Consider the following 16657-nt stretch of genomic DNA (forward strand, 5'->3'; position numbering starts at 1 on the left):
GTGTAAGTGGTGACTGCAGATGAGTTTGACCAACCATTCTCTCCTTTTGTTAAGAGGTACGACTTGGATAGAAGTATTCACTACTTCATAGCTTTACTGTGAGGATTCAGTGAGATTATGTATATCAAGTACTTACTTAGCACAACATATAAGGTTGTATGTAAGATACTGGCACATCGTACTTGGTCGGTAAATGGCAGCTTTTAATAATGACTGTGAGATGATGAAGCAGTGTTCCACAGAGCCTTGGTCAGGGACAACATAGCTGTTGTCCTTTTGTGGTTTTCAGTGTTTGTGACTTCTGTAATTGTATTTCTGTGGCCACTGATTTGCTATACAGGTATTCGGGCTGAGTCTGCCTGAATAACTGCCACTGTACGTGAATCGATGAAGTAATGCAGTTGGCTAGGAATAAAAATGCTTTGAAAGAGCACCCAGCAACTGATGCGGTTGTTAAGTTGGCAGATTTAGATGATGATTCTAGTGACATCAGGCCTGAGAAGCTAGGTGGTTAGTGAGGACTTGGGGCACATCTATATTCTGCATTCCTTTTTTTATACTACTGGATTTTTATTTGTTTGGTTTTTAAGTAAGGGTGTGTTTAAATAGGCTAGGACTCTATTTTGGAGTCCAGTCTATTTTTTTTGTTTCAATTACTAGTTGTGTGGATTGCTTGCATCTTCATTTTGCTTTCCTAAAGCCCAGTGAGCAGAACTGCAGGGTATTCTAGGTATAGCTGGTTCCATGGTTTGTACAAGAGTAGGAGGAACCTTTGTGTTTCCTGTGCTCACTCTCTCTCTAATTATATTTGATATTTATTTGCGCTTTTGGTCACAACTGCACATAGGACTGGTCTTCAAGAGACCTTTTGTTTTTTTTTTTAAAGATTTTATTTATTTATTTGACAGAGAGACAGATAGTGAGAGCAGGAACACAAGCAGGGGGGAGTGGGAGAGGGAGAAGCAGGCTTCCCACTGAGCAGGGAGCCCGATGTGGGGCTCGATCCCAGGACCCTGGGATCATGACCTGAGCCGAAGGCAGACGCTTAACGACTGAGCCACCCAGGCACCTCAAGGGACCTATTTTTTTTAAGATTTTATTTATCCATTTTAGAGAGAGAGTGCAAGCAGGGGGAGGAGCAGAGGGAGAGGGAGAAGGAAGGGGGAAAGAATCTCAAGCAAACTCTTCACTGAGCATGGAGCCTGATGCGGGGCTCAGTCTTGTGACCCTGAGATCAGGTCCCGAACCAAAACCGAGAGTCGGGCCCTCAACCGACTAAGCCACCCAGGTGCCCCTTTAAGGGACCATTTATAATGAGAACTTAATTCTTCCCTTTCTAGGTCATAAATAACAGCTTGAAACCTTTCATTATAAAGGTGTAGAGTACTTTTTATTATTTTTGGCTTAAAAAGAAAAATGTTTTTTCTTGCCCTTGGATCTTGCCGGCCATGTTTCTTCCCACTCACCACGCTTTCCTGCGGTTTATTCCTGTTTGGAATGAGGACGTCAGTGTGCCCTTCCGGAGGCCAGTTCTCAGGGTGTCCTTTGAAAAGTTCTTCGTGGAAGAGAGCCATCAGCAAGCCACCTTACTTCTGTGGAACAGACTGCATATTTTTACCAAAATGGCCTATAATTCAATTTTTGAGGTTCTTGACAATTAATCCAGTGTCTGCCATCCTTTTCATCAGAAAAAGTGTTCCCTACCTGGAGTCCTTGATCTCCCAGGGGTCCACTGGGGTCGTACGTAAGCTTGAGAGCCGGTCTCCAAAGCCTAATGAGGCTGACTATAATAACGGAGCCTGTTTGCTTTTGGATGGAATTAAATAAATCAGTGGGGTAACATTGCGCTGACTAGAAGCTCTGTTACTTCTTAAATGCGGTCCGGTTAATAGTCTTTCAAAACATCAGGTTTACGTGGCCATGAGGTGGGAATAATAAAGAATATAGAACCCTTGATGGGGACAAGGCCCGGAATGATTGCTCTAGGCTAGTATTATTCTCACTGTGGTCTGCAGAGCCCTGGCCTCCCCAGGGGTGACCTGGGGGCTGGGCTCCTGGAACCGCCTTACTTTTATTCATTTATATATATGGGTTTTAATCTATAATAGCATTTGAACAAAAGGGTTACATTGCTAAAATAAAACAAAACAAGAGCGTGTACCTTATCACAATGGCCTATCCCTGTATAATCTCTAAGCTGGAATTCCAGAGTAGAAGTTTTTTCCTTCCTCTATAAAAACCAAGGCAAAGAATGTCTAGAGGCTTTCTTCCATCTTCCTTTCAGCTAGAGCCAAAGCTTTCCATTGTGCTGGGTGCAGGACCTCACCGCTTCTCTGCTTAGCTCTATGAGAATGAGCCCGGGGAGAGAGAATGTCGGATGTGTTTATCTGTATTTAGGTCCACATCATCTAGATTTATGCAACAAAATGTAATAAGCATTATTTGTATCTAGATACATCCCTGATTTTCTTAAACCCTTGAGTAGCCTTAAAGCATGTTTTCTTCCATTTTAGCTTCTGGAAGCACAGAGGTGCTAAACAACTCCACTGTTCTCCCAAGCGCCTTGGCGAGTCGGACAGAGAGTATGCATGTTGCCACCACGCTCCCCAGTGGTGTCCCAGGGTTGCTCCAGTCCTTAACCATCAGTCTGTGGCCTCTAAATGAGACAGAGAGTTTCCTCAAGGACTCCGAAATTGCCCGGACTTCAGTATCAGCCCATTCTTCACACTTTGAGGCAGGGTTGCAAAGAAACAGTGAAGTAATCAGGAATCCGGGGGATGGGGGATTCATTGAGCCGTCCACAGAAAATGGATTTGGCCTCGCATCTTCCAGGGTCTCCGTGGGATTCTGGCAAAATGATTCCCCAAGTAAGTATTTCATCTTTACTTGATCTATTATGGACATTTAAAAACTGTTGGATTGTCTTGAAAGATGGCTTCAGGACCATTTTCCATCTCAAAAAAAAAGAAAGGAAAAGATGTGTTCTTAGCTAGCACCATCTCCTTTATCTGGTATCCCACGTTTTGATTTTCATCCTTACGAGAACACTGTGAAGTTCGTCAGAAGGCATCACGCCTCCTGCTTTTTTATGGGCGAGGAAACTAAGGCTCGGAGGGTTGAAGAAGTGAGGGCGCAGTCCTGTCTCCTGTTCCCAGCAGAGTTGAGCGCTTGGCCTCGGAGCCGGTGCTGTGGGTGGCCTCTTAGCACCTGCGGGATTGTGCTGAGTGAGAGCTGGCCTGCTCTTTCAGACGGCCCGGGGTTCGTTTGCGTACAGATCATTCTCCCAAATAAAACATGCAGATAGAAATATATTCCCCCAAAGTCATCATTTCAGTATACGCCCTCCAGTTTATTTTTGGTTTGCTATACTTGAAAATTTGAATTACCTTTATTAATAATGGAATTGCTTGAGAAGAATGCTTCTGAGCAAGCACTGTATGTAGGCACAGCATATTTGTTGGACGTAACACACTCCGTCCTTTGACCACTCTGGGGGAAAGAGAATAAAACACCCAAGCATGTAAGCTACTCATTCTCTTTAAAAGCTCCCTCCTTGGGAGACGAACCATGAGAGACGATGGACTCTGAAAAACAAACTGAGGGTTCTAGAGGGGAGGATGGGTTAGCCTGGTGGTGGGTATTGAGGAGGGCACATTCTGCATGGAGCACTGAGTGTTATGCACAAACAATGAATCATGGAACACTTCATCTAAAACTAATGATGTAATGTATGGGGATTAACATAAGAATAAAAAATTTAAAAAAAAACTAATGATGTAATGTATGGTGATTAATATAACAATAAAAATTTTTTTAAAAAATTGAACTTAAAATAAATAAATAAATAAATAAATAAATAAATAAATAAATAAAAGCTCCCTCCTTCACCAACGCTGCTTTTTAGTATTGCTATCCTATTGACCCTGAAGAGATTCGAAATAATTATTCAAACTACGAAAGTACCTGTCAGGTTACACATGTAATAAATACTGTACAAAGTTCTCACGAAGGGACTCACATCTCGGTTGTTGGGGAATCTTTCACATTCGGGTCATGACCTTTGTTTCCCTGACCCCCTCCAGCCTTGGGAGGAGACGAGCTTGCCAGCAGCTTGGAGGCAGAGCATGGAAGCCCCGTGTCTCGGACCGAGGCTGTGTCCGGGTCCGTCCCGTCGGGCAGGAGTGGAGACAGCACGGCGCGCTCCTTCTTGACCAACAGCAAGGCGTTTGCAGATGTGACAGGAAGCTCTACTTCCTATCCTGAAGTTGTGCACGCTTCAGTTTTGACCCACTTCTCAGCCTCTGCCCCCCAGTCTAGAGGAAGTGACGGAGCGCTGGGCGATAGGAGCTCCGCTGAGCCGGCCACCGAGTCCTTGTCCTCATCCTCCTCCGAGAGCCTGGATTCCTCGGCACCACGTGGTGAACGCTCGAGTGAGTCTCCCCTTCACAGGACCGCCTCCCCTCGGAGGGTGGAGGGGCCTGCGAGGCTTGGGCTCTTCTGTGGCACGGTAACGGAGCCACTGGGGGCCCCTCTGCTTTCGTCATTCCCAGGCCATTCTTCCAGTGTATAGCCCCACTTTTTTTCTGGGACCTCTCCCCGGAGCTGCTCTTGCCACCGGCCCCCCTCCCACATGCAGCTCGGGGACTTCTCTGTCCATGTCCGTCCATCCCCTGCAGCCCACCCCACGCCCCGCATACCTGCCTCAATCACACAGCTTCCGGAAGGTGGAAGTATCACCTTCTCCGGGGTGGTTGCTCACCCCAGGTCTAGACATTCCTCAAGAGCAACTCTCCCTCCCCCTTGTTTAAGCAGCTTTATGGAGATTTAATTCACATTCTATGCAATTTGCCCATTCAAAATGTACAATTCAGTGGCTTTTAGTATACTTACAGAATCGTGCAGCCAGCGCCGCTGATTCCAGAACGCTTCCACCACCCCAGAAAGAAACCCAGTGCTCATCAGCACTCGCTCCCCAATGCTCTCCTCCTCCCAGCCTCTGACAACCACTAACTTACTTTCTGTCTCTGCGGATTTGCCTATTCTAGATAGTTTGTGAACAAAATCCCACGACCTGTGGCCTTCTGTGTTTTTCGCTCTGCATACCATTTTCAGGGTTCATCCCTGTTGTAGTCTCTGTCAGTGCTTCATTCCTTTATATGGCTGATACTCCATTGTGTGCATATGTCACATTGAGTTCATCCTTTTATCAGTTATTGCACATGTGGGGCTTTCCCACCTTTTGTCTATTATGAGCAATACTACTGTGAACGTTCCAGTATGAGTTTTCGTGTGGACGTGTGTTTTACATTCTCTTGGAAATGCCGGGTTATAGGGTAGCTCTGTTTTGTTTTTTTTTTTTTAAAGAGTTTATTTATGGGCGCCTGGGTGGCTCAGTTGGTTAAGCGACTGCCTTCGGCTCAGGTCATGATCCTGGAGTCCCGGGATCAAGTCCCACATCGGGCTCCCTGCTCAGTGGGGAGTCTGCTTCTCCCTCTGACCCTCCCCCCCTCATGCTCTCTCTCTCATTCTCTCTCTCTCGCTCTCAAATAAATAAAATCTTAAAAAAAAATAAATAATAATAAATATTTTATTTATTTATTTGACAGAGAAAGACACAGCGAGAGAGGGAACACAAGCAGGGGCAGTGGGAGAGGGAGAAGCAGGCTTCCCGCAGAGCAGGGAGCCCTATGTGAGGCTCGATCCCAGGACCCTGGGATCATGACCTGAGCCGAAGGCAGACGCTTAACGACTGAGCCACCCAGGTACCCCGGTAGCTCTGTTTTTAACCACTGAGGAATCATCAAACTGTTTTCCGTTCCAGTTCCTCGGGGCTCCCCCAGCACTCACTGTGGATCATCTGTTTTGATGATGGCCATCCTCGTGGATGTGAAGTGGCATCCCACGTGGTTTTGATTTGCATCTTCCAGCTAATGATGTTGGGTATCTTTTCACTTTGGGAGAAGTCTATTCAGATCTTTTGACCATTTTAAAATCGGTTAGGAGTTTCTTCCTGTAGTGTCTGGACCCTAGTCCCCTATCAGATATTCCATTTGCAGACATTTTCTCCCATTCTGTGGGTTTTCTTTTCACTTTTCTGACAGTATCATCTTTTGAAGCATAGAGGTTTTTTAATTTTGATGAAGACCAATTTTATAAATTTGAGAACACTTTTTCTTTGATGGTCCTTTTTAATAATGTTTTTGGGTAATTTTATCAACAATTCTCGGCCACCTTGTCAATGTAAAGTGTGTGCTGACTAAAGCAAAAATGCAGTAATTTACCATTTAAGCTTATAATGGGCTTAAATCCTTACCTCTCCACCACTGATAATAGCAGCTCCATTTCCCCCATATGAACATCCTAACTGATGAGGAAAATTAGCATTTATTACTACTGATGTGATATGGAAAAGCATATGCTTATCATCAAAGAGTACCACATGTATGGGTGGAGAATATTTGTGCTTTTTCATGTGTGTGCGTGGAAAGTGCATGATCTGTCTCCTAGACAAAAGGATTCATTTTCTACCCTCACAATGTGGGGCTCAGCATTTTCTCCTTCTCAAACTGGGAGCTTAGATGCTGTTGCCTTTCCTGTGTGCATCACCTCCATACGAGTACCTTCGCTCCATTGTGCATGCTCAGTTGGTTTGTGTGGGAAATGTGTGAGCAGGTCTTAGGGTTTAGTTATGAAGAGCCAGATAAGGAATAGCCTCATTCCCGAAACCAACTCACTGTCAGTTAACCTAATGCTTTATCTCGTTTGCTCTGAATCACTCAAAGTGGACTCATTCTGCCATCCAGCCTTTCAGAGTTCTTGGTTTGTTCCTTTTTCTGGGTTTGGATGCAGCCCCTCTGTTTCAGGCCATGACTCTCCACTTTCTTAACTCTATAAGCCTGATGGGGTTGTTTGCCTAAATTCCATTTAAGAGTTTTATGATCTCCCCAGCCCAGGCCTTGTCCCCTCTGCCCAAGGGGACTTGTGCTCAGATACACTCAGCCCTCAAGCCTCTCCTGGTGGACCCATGGGTCTCTTAAGCCCTTCAGCCCGGTCAGGTCACATCTCTCCCTGCTTCCTGGCTGTCTCAGCACTGCTCCAGGTCACTGTGTATCCCTGTCCCCACACTCATTCCTTTCACTTAATGAAAACCTATCATGAAGTGAGCTTACCTAACATGCAGCTTTACCTCTGTTTTCCATGGGGTATCAAGAGCTAGTCTGGGGGCACCGGGCTGGCTCAGTCAGTAGAGCATGTGACTCTTGATCTTGGGGTCATGAGTTCGAGCCCCACGTTGGGTGTAGGGATTACTTAAATAAATAAACTAAAAAAAAAAAAAAAAAGAGCTAGTCTGGTCTGGAAATAGGAATAAGAACCAGGGAAAGAACTTGTTTTCTCATAGAACCAGATTATGAGTATTTAGGCCAGGAAGAGTTGGACCTCATTTCCATAATTTCTGAGAAGGGTTTATTTGATAATCTAATATAAGAGTCTTTGAGCTTATAGCATAAAACATACACCCAAGAAAGGAGGGAAAGGATATTTATTCATGTGTCACCTGTCCCATTCCCACCAAGAAAATAAATGCATTAAGAAAACAAAAATTGGGGCACCTGGGTGGCTCAGTCGGTTAAGCGTCCGACTCTTGATTTTGGCTCAGGTCGTGATGTTAGGGTCATGAGATCGAGCACCGCGTGGGGCTCCAGTCTCAGCGGGAAGTCTGCTAGAGATTCTCTCTCTCCCTCTCCCTCCTCTCTGCCTTTCCCTGCCCCCACCTGCTTGTACATGAGCACTTGTGTGTGCACTCTCCCTCTCTCTCTCTCTCAAATAAATAAATAAATAAAATCTTTTTTAAAAAATTAAAAAAGAAGAAGAAAAATAACATAGAACAGAAAATAAGCCCATCTTTAACTTCCAACCACCATGCATTTCTCATTGATGCGTTAAGGCAAAGAACTAACTCTAAAAGAATGATAAGCCCCATGTCAGTTCAGGCCTGACCAGGAGGAAAAAGCCTTACAAGCAATGGGGGTTCTCCCTCCTGGGCCTCATCAGAAAGTCTAAAGCCCCCGTGGGGTGGTTAGGCTTTTGCTGAGCATTCACCTCCCCCCCCCCCCCACCAGTTTCCCTGACATAAACTCTGTTATGTATCACCGAGCAGAAATACAGTATGATCCTGTTCACTGAAGTAGTAAACCATCCCATCAGTCCAGGTCACCTGAACGGATGTGCTGATCTGCAGGGCCTCCTGAGGTTTTGGTCACGATACGGGTTTGCAGGAAGCAACACATCGTGGTTTCCCGAGTGCGAGTTTCAGATCAAGACCCGGGAAAAGCCAGGGAAGCCCTTTGACTACCTTAGCGCGGGAAGTGAGGCTCATTGCTGGGACTCCTGCGTGGTGCTGTCGCTCCAGCCCCGTACTGACCGGCCATCCCCTTTCAATCCCCTTTGCAGCCACTGAAGATGGTCCGGAGCCCGGAGGCAGTTCTGATGGGGAAGAGAGGACTTCCCAGGCTCACCACCCGCACACTTCAGCTACTTTCACCGGAACTGGAGAGCGCACGCTGCGGTCTCTCACCAACGCGAGCACAACTTCTGGGGAAGTGAGGCATTCTGTGGTAGTGCCCAGAGAAACCGAGAGCGCCACCCAACGCGGGAACGTGACCGTGACTGGTGACGCCCACCTGGTCTCGGGCTCACTGGCGGCCTCACCGTCCCTGGGAGGTGAGGAGCAGGATCTCTGCCCACAGTCCTTCAGCTCACCTGTCGGTGTACTCCCAGTCCTAGAATGATTAAGTTTGCTGTCAACCCAGGAAGTACCTTATAAGCTCTGTCTGAAGAGAACTTTCTGGGTTCCCCCACTTCCCCCCACTTGCCTCAGCCATGTGTGATGTTGTCTGCCAGGATGCTTGGACTAAAGGAGACCAGCCAGTTGTGGCCAAAGCCAATCTCCTGGGAAAGAAATATCTCATTATCATTATACAGAATGGAAAATTGGGAGGGTTTTCCTTTTTCCATTTAGACATAACAATTGTTCTGTTGGGGTCTTAAGAGCTTTTCAGATACCAATTTGCTTTTATCAAAAAAGGCATGTGGAAGGAATTTGGACCTATTCCCTATTCTTCAGCCGCTGGCCCCACTTCTCTTTTATTACCATTTCTATTGCCGCCGCCCGAGGTCCTCCCAGGAGGGTAAATAGACTCCGCACAGACTCTGCCCGTTCCTGCCTGCCCACACTGCTCATCCAGAGTGCTCGCCATCGAAAACCGCCTCTCCAAAGAAAGCATTAATATGTGTTTGGGAGATTTCTTGTTTGTTGAGTTGACCTAACTTTGGTTTTTTCCATTTGCAGTCACTGGAATTAGCTACAATCAAGTGCGTGGCACGGATATGGAACAGGGGACTTCCAGTGACTACACAGACCACACCTATGTCTCATCTACTTTCACCAAAGGAGAACGGGCGTTACTTTCCATTATAGACAACAGTTCTTCCCCGGACTTAAGGGAGAGTTCTACCTCTTCTACTAAGATCTCGAACTCTTCACATTCAGACTATTCTTCCTCTTCTCAGGCTCAGACTGAAAGAAGTAATGTGTCGTCCTATGAAAGGGAGTATGCCCAGCCTTCCACTGAGTCGCTGGGTCTGCACACAGCCAACGTTCCCTCCTACGCACCCACCATTAACATGTCCAACACTTTGGTTCTTCTGGACACTGATGCTGCATCGATTGGTGACTCTTCTTCTTCTTCAGGGCCTCCTTTGCCCCTGCCCTCAGTGTCCCAGTCCCACCAGTTGTTCTCATCAATCTCACCATCAACCGGGGCCTCTACTCTTCCACTGCAGTCCACTCCCGATGCGCCCACACCAGTGTCTTCCTCACCACCACCCTTACCAGGGTCCCTGACAGCATCTGCCCCTGCCTCACCATCTGCCTCCCAAACAACCCTACCACCTTCACTTTCTACCCTGGTCCTGCCCAGGGCAAGAGACACCCCTGTGACTTCAGTTCAGACGGGGACAATGGCATTATCTGTGGCAATGCTCCCCAGCGGTCAAACAGCAGATCCTAAGAACCAGAGTCACCCACACCATGAGAAAGTCATTACAGAATCAAAGCCACCAGGCCCGGAGTCTCTGCCCACAGAGGCCCCTGAAGCTATAACAGTGAGATCTACGTCAGGGATCCCTAAGCCCTCGACCTTAACAGAGTCCTCCACTCAGCAAACCCTCCCAGCCACGAGCACCAGCGTACCCCAAACGTCTCCAGCTTTGACAACCACCGTCCTCGAGACCTCTCATCCCTTCAGCCCTGCGTCAACCACAGCAGCTCCCATGGCTGACCCCACAACAGTACAGACTACGGCTGAAAAACAGCTCTTGCCAACCAGCCCCGAAATCCCAGCACCACGGATCTCCACAGAAAGCTCTGTCACCACAGAAAGGAGCCAAGTCCATGGAGATGCTACCAGCCAGTTGATCCCCCTCACCAGTGTACCCACATCAGCAAAAGGATTGACCCTAAGACCTGGCATGACAGAATACAGCCCGGCTTCACATTTCCTCAGAACATCTCCCCCAACCACAGGCGTTTCCACGGCCGAAGTATTGACTCCTAAATCTACCACCGTCGCTGCCCAGAGCAGCACACAGTCGCCAAAAGCATTGTCATCTCCAGCCTCAGGTAAAGGGCGGTCACACCAGCACACGGTGGGCTGCACAGGCTCGGGATTTGTGGGAACGCGTGGCAAGGGCTGCTGGCTGCAGTAGGTCCGTGTCTGTGAGGTCACCTCATCAAATAATGTCATGGTGGGCCTCGTGTTCTCACCTGTGAGTTACAGAAGTCTGCCTAAAGAAAGAGGGGAAGATGCCATCGGCTGCGTGTGACATCCGTAGATAGCGCCCTTGTAGTTGCAGTGCCCCAGATTGCAAGAGCCTTTTAAGGTGCCTCAAAGTCTCCCAAGGCCAGAGCAGGGCAGTGATGTGGGATCGGACGGTGGGAACACTGCAGTCGAGAAGCTTCAGGTGGTCTTTCTGAGACACGGAGTGAGTATGCTCTGCTCCCAGGTCAGAGCCCTGAGCTTCTCAGTCGCAGGGAAGGCTTCTCTGGATCCAAGGGAAGCCCAGGCTCCTTGGTCTTCCGGAGAGTGTGGTGCAAGTTGGCAAATGCAGGTTAAAGGGACACGTTCCGTAAGAGGACGATGAACTAACAGTTTCCCGTAGTGACAGGGCGACCCAAGCTTCTTTACAGTGCCCTTGAGCTTATCTTTATATTTGTGTGGGAGTGGCTGGTACGGGGAAAATAAAGCCATTCACGTGACTCTTCGTAATTTAAGGAAAGGTAGAAGGAATTAGAGTGATCCATCTTTCGATGTCATGTTCGGAATTGTACCTTTGGCTTGTCCAGACCCAGGAAAGGAAAACTGCTGTTGGTGCAGGGGGGGGATAGGGAGACTGACACCTTAAGGAAGGAGGAAAGAAGAGAACGCTGTGTAGTGACTAGAGCACGGAGCTCAGTTAGTGTCCGAGTTCCAGCCAGTCAGCCACGGCCAGCTGGAGGGCGGGAGGGCCATCACCACTCCTGCCCTCTTTGTGCAGCGACCCGAGCACCTCTGAGAGATGGAAGGTGGATTCTTCTCCAGGGTGGCTGGAACCCTGCTTCAGGGTTCCAGGAGGAGCTTCATTTCCAGCCAAATATATTCCAGTACCAGATGGAACATAATTCACAAATCCCCCTTAAAGCCGATTATGGTCATTACAACGATAACTGTAGGGGAGAATTAGTAGCATCATGACTGGCTGTTAATATGGTTTTTCTGACAGTATCTGTGGGACGGTGTTTGGTTATGGAGGTGCTGTGCTCTGGTAGGTGATTTTAGGGATATGTAAAATAGCCTTGTGGAATAGGAACACCATCTTTAGGGTTAGCTCATTTGTTTTCGGGGTGATTTTTTTGGCGTTACAACTCTTGACTTCTGCCTTCTCTTTCTCCTCCTACCAGCGATTTTTCTGCTTGGAAACGATGCAGTTATGTTGTGGGTTTCAGCTCTCCTGAGCATGTGGCCGAAGTCTTCAGTAGGCAGTTATTACATAGCTGGAGCATGACAATGCTGGTTCTAGATACCGAAACCCAGAGTGTGGTCTCTGCTCGTTGTCACACTATGGAAAGAGAGGGCACCGGAGTGCACCACTTCGATTGTTTGTCCAAATGATTGCACCATATGTGGAGGCCCGGTTATATTTTGAGATTTTTTTTTGGAAAGGGGGGAATCCTGGAGCAGGGAGGATGGTTAATCAGGGACCTCTTCCCCCCTGACATGTGTTTTAAATTGGCAAGGCTTCAAGTAGCATTTTCTAAGTGTCAAAGACAATCTAATCATCAGTCCTGAACCGAGCGACCTGTAAGCACGTAAGCAGCATTTAGATTTGAACCCGTTCTTGCATTCGGGGATCCAGTTGTCGAACACCTGTGTTTGCTCACGGACTAGTGCCGGGGTCTAGTCCCCACTGCATCTCTTCTGCACCTCCCGGGAACCTGCTCTATTTTAGTAGTGTGACCTTTCAGGGCAAGTCAACAGAAATAAGCAAAAATCAAATATTGGCTGGGAGAATTAAATATTTACCTAGAGCCACTTTACATTTCCTATGTGATTAACTGCTTTATTCCCGGAATGTGTTCTTAGTTAACAGCTGTGCCACTAACCCTTGTCTTCACGACGGGAAATGCGTTGTGGACCCCACTGGCCACGGGTATCGCTGCGTGTGCTCACCCTCCTGGCAAGGGGATGACTGCAGTGTGGGTAAGAGGAAAAGTCATCTCCAGTAGTCTGTACCGCAGTATCTCATTGAGATAGGCAATAACACTATTTCCCTTCAAAATGTAGGAGAGTAAGATTTTTTTAAATTAATGCCCTGCTGATTGGAGAGTTAGCATGCTTCTGTGTTGTCTGCAGAATAACGTCAGGTAATAACAATGACAAGCCTCCGTGATCTGGCTCCATTCTGTGGGCTCCCTGCCCCCTGCCACACTGGACCCTCTATAGCTCCCGAAAGACCCCTATGCTTTCCTGCCTCTGGCCTTCACTGCGCTGGTGCCTCAGGCTACCCCCCACCCCGCATCTGCTTGGTAGAGTCTTTCCTGTCTTAGTTCAGATGTTATTTGCAGCAGTCCTTAATTCTCCCTTCCGTCGAAATCTTCCACTCTCTCTGTACTTTCAAATCCTGATTCATATTTAGTGTCAGTTGTACACCTGGCTGCCTCCACCCTCAATAGACTGGTAGCCCCTCGAGGACAAGGGTAGCATCCTCCTTATCTCTGGGCCCCACTGTGCCTCGTGCCCTTTGGCTCTTAGTAAGTGCTTACTGGACTAGATAGTGATTTTGCTATCTGCCGCGGATTCAGTATGGCCCGGTTTTCTGTCCTCTGCAGATGTGAATGAATGCCTCTTGAACCCCTGCCCACCCCTGGCCACATGCAACAATACTCAGGGATCCTTCACCTGCAAATGCCCGGTTGGCTACCAGATGGAAAAAGGAATATGCAATTTGGGTAAGAGAATGAATCTATCTTGGAATGATTCCTGCACCACAATATATTTTTTAAAATAACGTTTATTGTTTTCCTCCCTAAACAAAATGGGTATTTGTCCAAGGTATGAACTTAAGGAATATAGAAAGAAGTGAAATTGCTGCCTATTTTCAATCACTCAGAGATATAGCACCTTATTTGCAATCTTTTTTAGTGTGCATTATATTTTTATGTAGTTGAAACCATGTGGTATTTGTACAAACTTTATATCTTAAACATTTTTCCATGTTTTTTTTAAAGATTTTTATTTATTTCTTTGACAGAGAGAGAGGCAGCGATAGAGGGAACACAAGCAGGGGGAGGAGCAGAGGGAGAGGGAGAAGCAGGCTCCCCACTGAACAGGGAGCCCAGTGTGGGGCTCGATGTGGGGCTCAATCCCAGGACCCTGGGATCATGACCTGAGCCCACCGAAGACAGACATTTAACAGCTGAGCCACCCAGGCGCCCCACATTTTTCCATGTTATTAAAAATATTATACAAACTTCCTAAGGACCACACGGACATGCCATTATTTGTGCACAACGCCATTTGCCTAACCATTCCACCCTGCAGTTAGAAAAATATATATATCAAAGGGATCTTCTAAGTACATAGCAAAAAAAAAAAAAAATTTTTTTTTTAGGGAGAAAAAAGAGAGAATAAAACCCTGATTATCCTACCACATTCACACATTCTTTTCATTTGTAAAAATGATCTTCACAGTCCTGTTCATAGGCAGATACATTTTTCTAAAGCTGCTGTAATTGGACCATGCAATTTGTCCTATTTCATTATCTAATTTAATAGTCTTGAAGCTGGTTGATTTTTAGATATAATCTCCAATTTGCAGGTTAAAAAGCAAACACAAATGAAAACTAAGGTCCTGGTGAGGTGCTAAGTGGCCAAGTTTATGCACCTGTTTGCTGAGAGGCTGCATTCCAGCCCACAGCTCTCATCACGTAATAATGTGTTCGTCATAAGAGCTTCCTTGCACACAGGGTCAAACCCTGCTTTAGAGTGCTGAGTTCAAGACATAACTTGTTGAAGAAATGAGAAGTGCAGAACATAGAGTTAGCTAAGCTCATAAGGAAACTGGCAGGTAAAATGACTCGTCTTTGAATCATCTTCAATTGAACAGTGTGATAGTTAACATACAAAAAGTGCTCAGGAAATATCTTTTTGAGAAAACAAATATCTGTGACCTTTGAAAAGTGTTATTTGCATGAATTCCTATTGCCCACAGGGAGGGGAATCATCAGATATTTTAGGAAGGTTGTGTCAGATGACAAAACCAAAACGGTTAGGTAATGAGTTTGATGTGCTTTTTAAGGGAGAACCACTGTGGCCTGGGGGAGTCTGGGGCCTCCTGGGCAGTGGAGCTCTCTGCCTGAGGGGTTTGGGTTAGGATGAGTTTGGTAGAGCGTTAGAAGCCGCATCACTTCTGAAACAGGGCCTTATTGGCTAGGGTTGCATATCTGACCTTATTTAGAAGGACCAAGGACAAGGGAGTAAGTACGGAGCCCAGAGGTGACTTGGTGTTGGGGGCTTGGCTGACTGAATCCATTATGTTTCTGGTCCTGGGGACCGTTTACAGAACTTCAAAGTTCACTTTGCCGACGTGGCGCCCTGGGCAGGAGCAGCTCCATCCTGGGCCTAAAAATTTATTTCAAACACTTGGTACCCTACTAAAATAATGGTAGAATTTTGGAAATTGCTTAAAATACAAGGATCAAGTCAAAGCATTATTAAAGAAAAAGAAAATCTAGGAATCTAGACATCTGTTAAAATCAATAATTCCTCTTTCTCTAATAATTTATTTGCTTTTGGGTAACCTATTCCATTTAGCTACACCCTGGAAGAAATAAGCTAGGAGTCTTTGGTTTAAGAATGGAGAAGCGCCTGGGTGGCTCAGTCGTTAAGCGTCTGCCGTCTGCCTTCCGAGCCCCCGCATCGGGCTCCCTGCTCAGCGGGAAGCCTGTTTCTCCCTCTCTCACTCCCCCTGCTTGTATTTCCTCTCTTGCTGTGTCTCTCTCTGTCAAATAAATAAATAAATCTTTGGGGGGGAAAAAAATGGAGGAGCTGGGATGATTTTGTTTTGAAGCAGTGGGGGAAATGCCCCTGCCAGGAACCCCACTGCCTGGCTTCCAGCTCCAGAGCCACCAGCTACGGCACATGACTCCTCAGCCTCAATGTTCTCATCTGTAAAATCAGATTACCACCTGCTCTGCTTCCCACTCAAGGTTATTGTGAAGATCAAATAAAATAAAGTATCTGAGCAAGCTTTGAAAATGGTAGAGTTCTCCAGATGGGAGGTATCATTTAACATTTGGTCCCCAACCTCTTGGACCAGAATTGAAAGCAATGAAAACACTAGGTACCCTGAATACAAAGTAATAATCATGGATCTTTAAAAAAAATCACTTATATAAAAAAGAGAGAGAGACAAACCAAGAAACAGACTCTTAACTACAGAGAACAAGCTGGTGATTACCAGAGGGGAGAGGGTGAGAGGGAGGAGGGAGATGGGATGGGGATGAAGGAGCACGCTTGTCCTGATGAGCACTGAGTAATGTACAGAATTGTTCGATCACTGTAGCGTACATCTGAAACTCATATAAGTATGTTCCTTATTCTGGAATTGGAATTTAAAGCTTAATGAAACAAAAAATAAGTAAATAATTTAAAAAATCATATCTATAGCCTATGTAAATCCACAGTTGAATGTGAAGTAGAAGATTGCCATAAAGCCAGGTGAGGTAAGATAGGCACGAAGATGTCTGTGTGCTGGGCAGGGTGCAGTGGCTGGGGGACGCGATGTGATGCCATCTTCACAGCTGCCTAAAAGCAGAGACCACATTTACTGTCCTGATTCGGAAGAGGTCTGTGTACTTAACATTTACGAGATGTGTATTTCCATCCAGAGAGTCTGGGTATCAGCCTGGACCGGGGAGAAGGGAAGATGAAGGAGCGGGGTGGTGGTTCTGGAAGCCTGTGTGCTGAGGGTCCCCCAGGCATCGTGGATCAGGGGGAGAGCCGTTCTTTTGTGTTAACAATCATCTTTCCCTTTTCAAGTCATTTAGCTTCATTGTTCA

General features: G+C 46.5%; 1 protein-coding gene across 4 annotated transcripts in view; it reads left to right on the plus strand.

The window, feature by feature from the left end:
* HEG1 (heart development protein with EGF like domains 1) overlaps window positions 1-16657 on the plus strand; it is a 66256-nt gene that overhangs the window by 16957 nt on the left and 32642 nt on the right. For 3 of the 4 annotated variants that reach the window (XM_034999986.1, XM_034999983.1, XM_034999985.1), the window contains 6 exons: window positions 2514-2867; window positions 4083-4430; window positions 8452-8721; window positions 9350-10681; window positions 12681-12797; window positions 13427-13546. In XM_034999986.1, coding sequence (XP_034855877.1) covers window positions 2514-2867; window positions 4083-4430; window positions 8452-8721; window positions 9350-10681; window positions 12681-12797; window positions 13427-13546 — 2541 coding nt within the window. The remainder of the gene's footprint in view (window positions 1-2513; window positions 2868-4082; window positions 4431-8451; window positions 8722-9349; window positions 10682-12680; window positions 12798-13426; window positions 13547-16657) is intronic. The other variant, XM_034999984.1, reaches the window with a different exon arrangement.

The sequence above is a fragment of the Mirounga leonina genome, unplaced genomic scaffold (genome assembly GCF_011800145.1).
Source record: "Mirounga leonina isolate KUSES-001 unplaced genomic scaffold, KU_Mleo_1.0 Mir_115, whole genome shotgun sequence".
Taxonomy (NCBI): Eukaryota; Metazoa; Chordata; class Mammalia; order Carnivora; family Phocidae; genus Mirounga; species Mirounga leonina.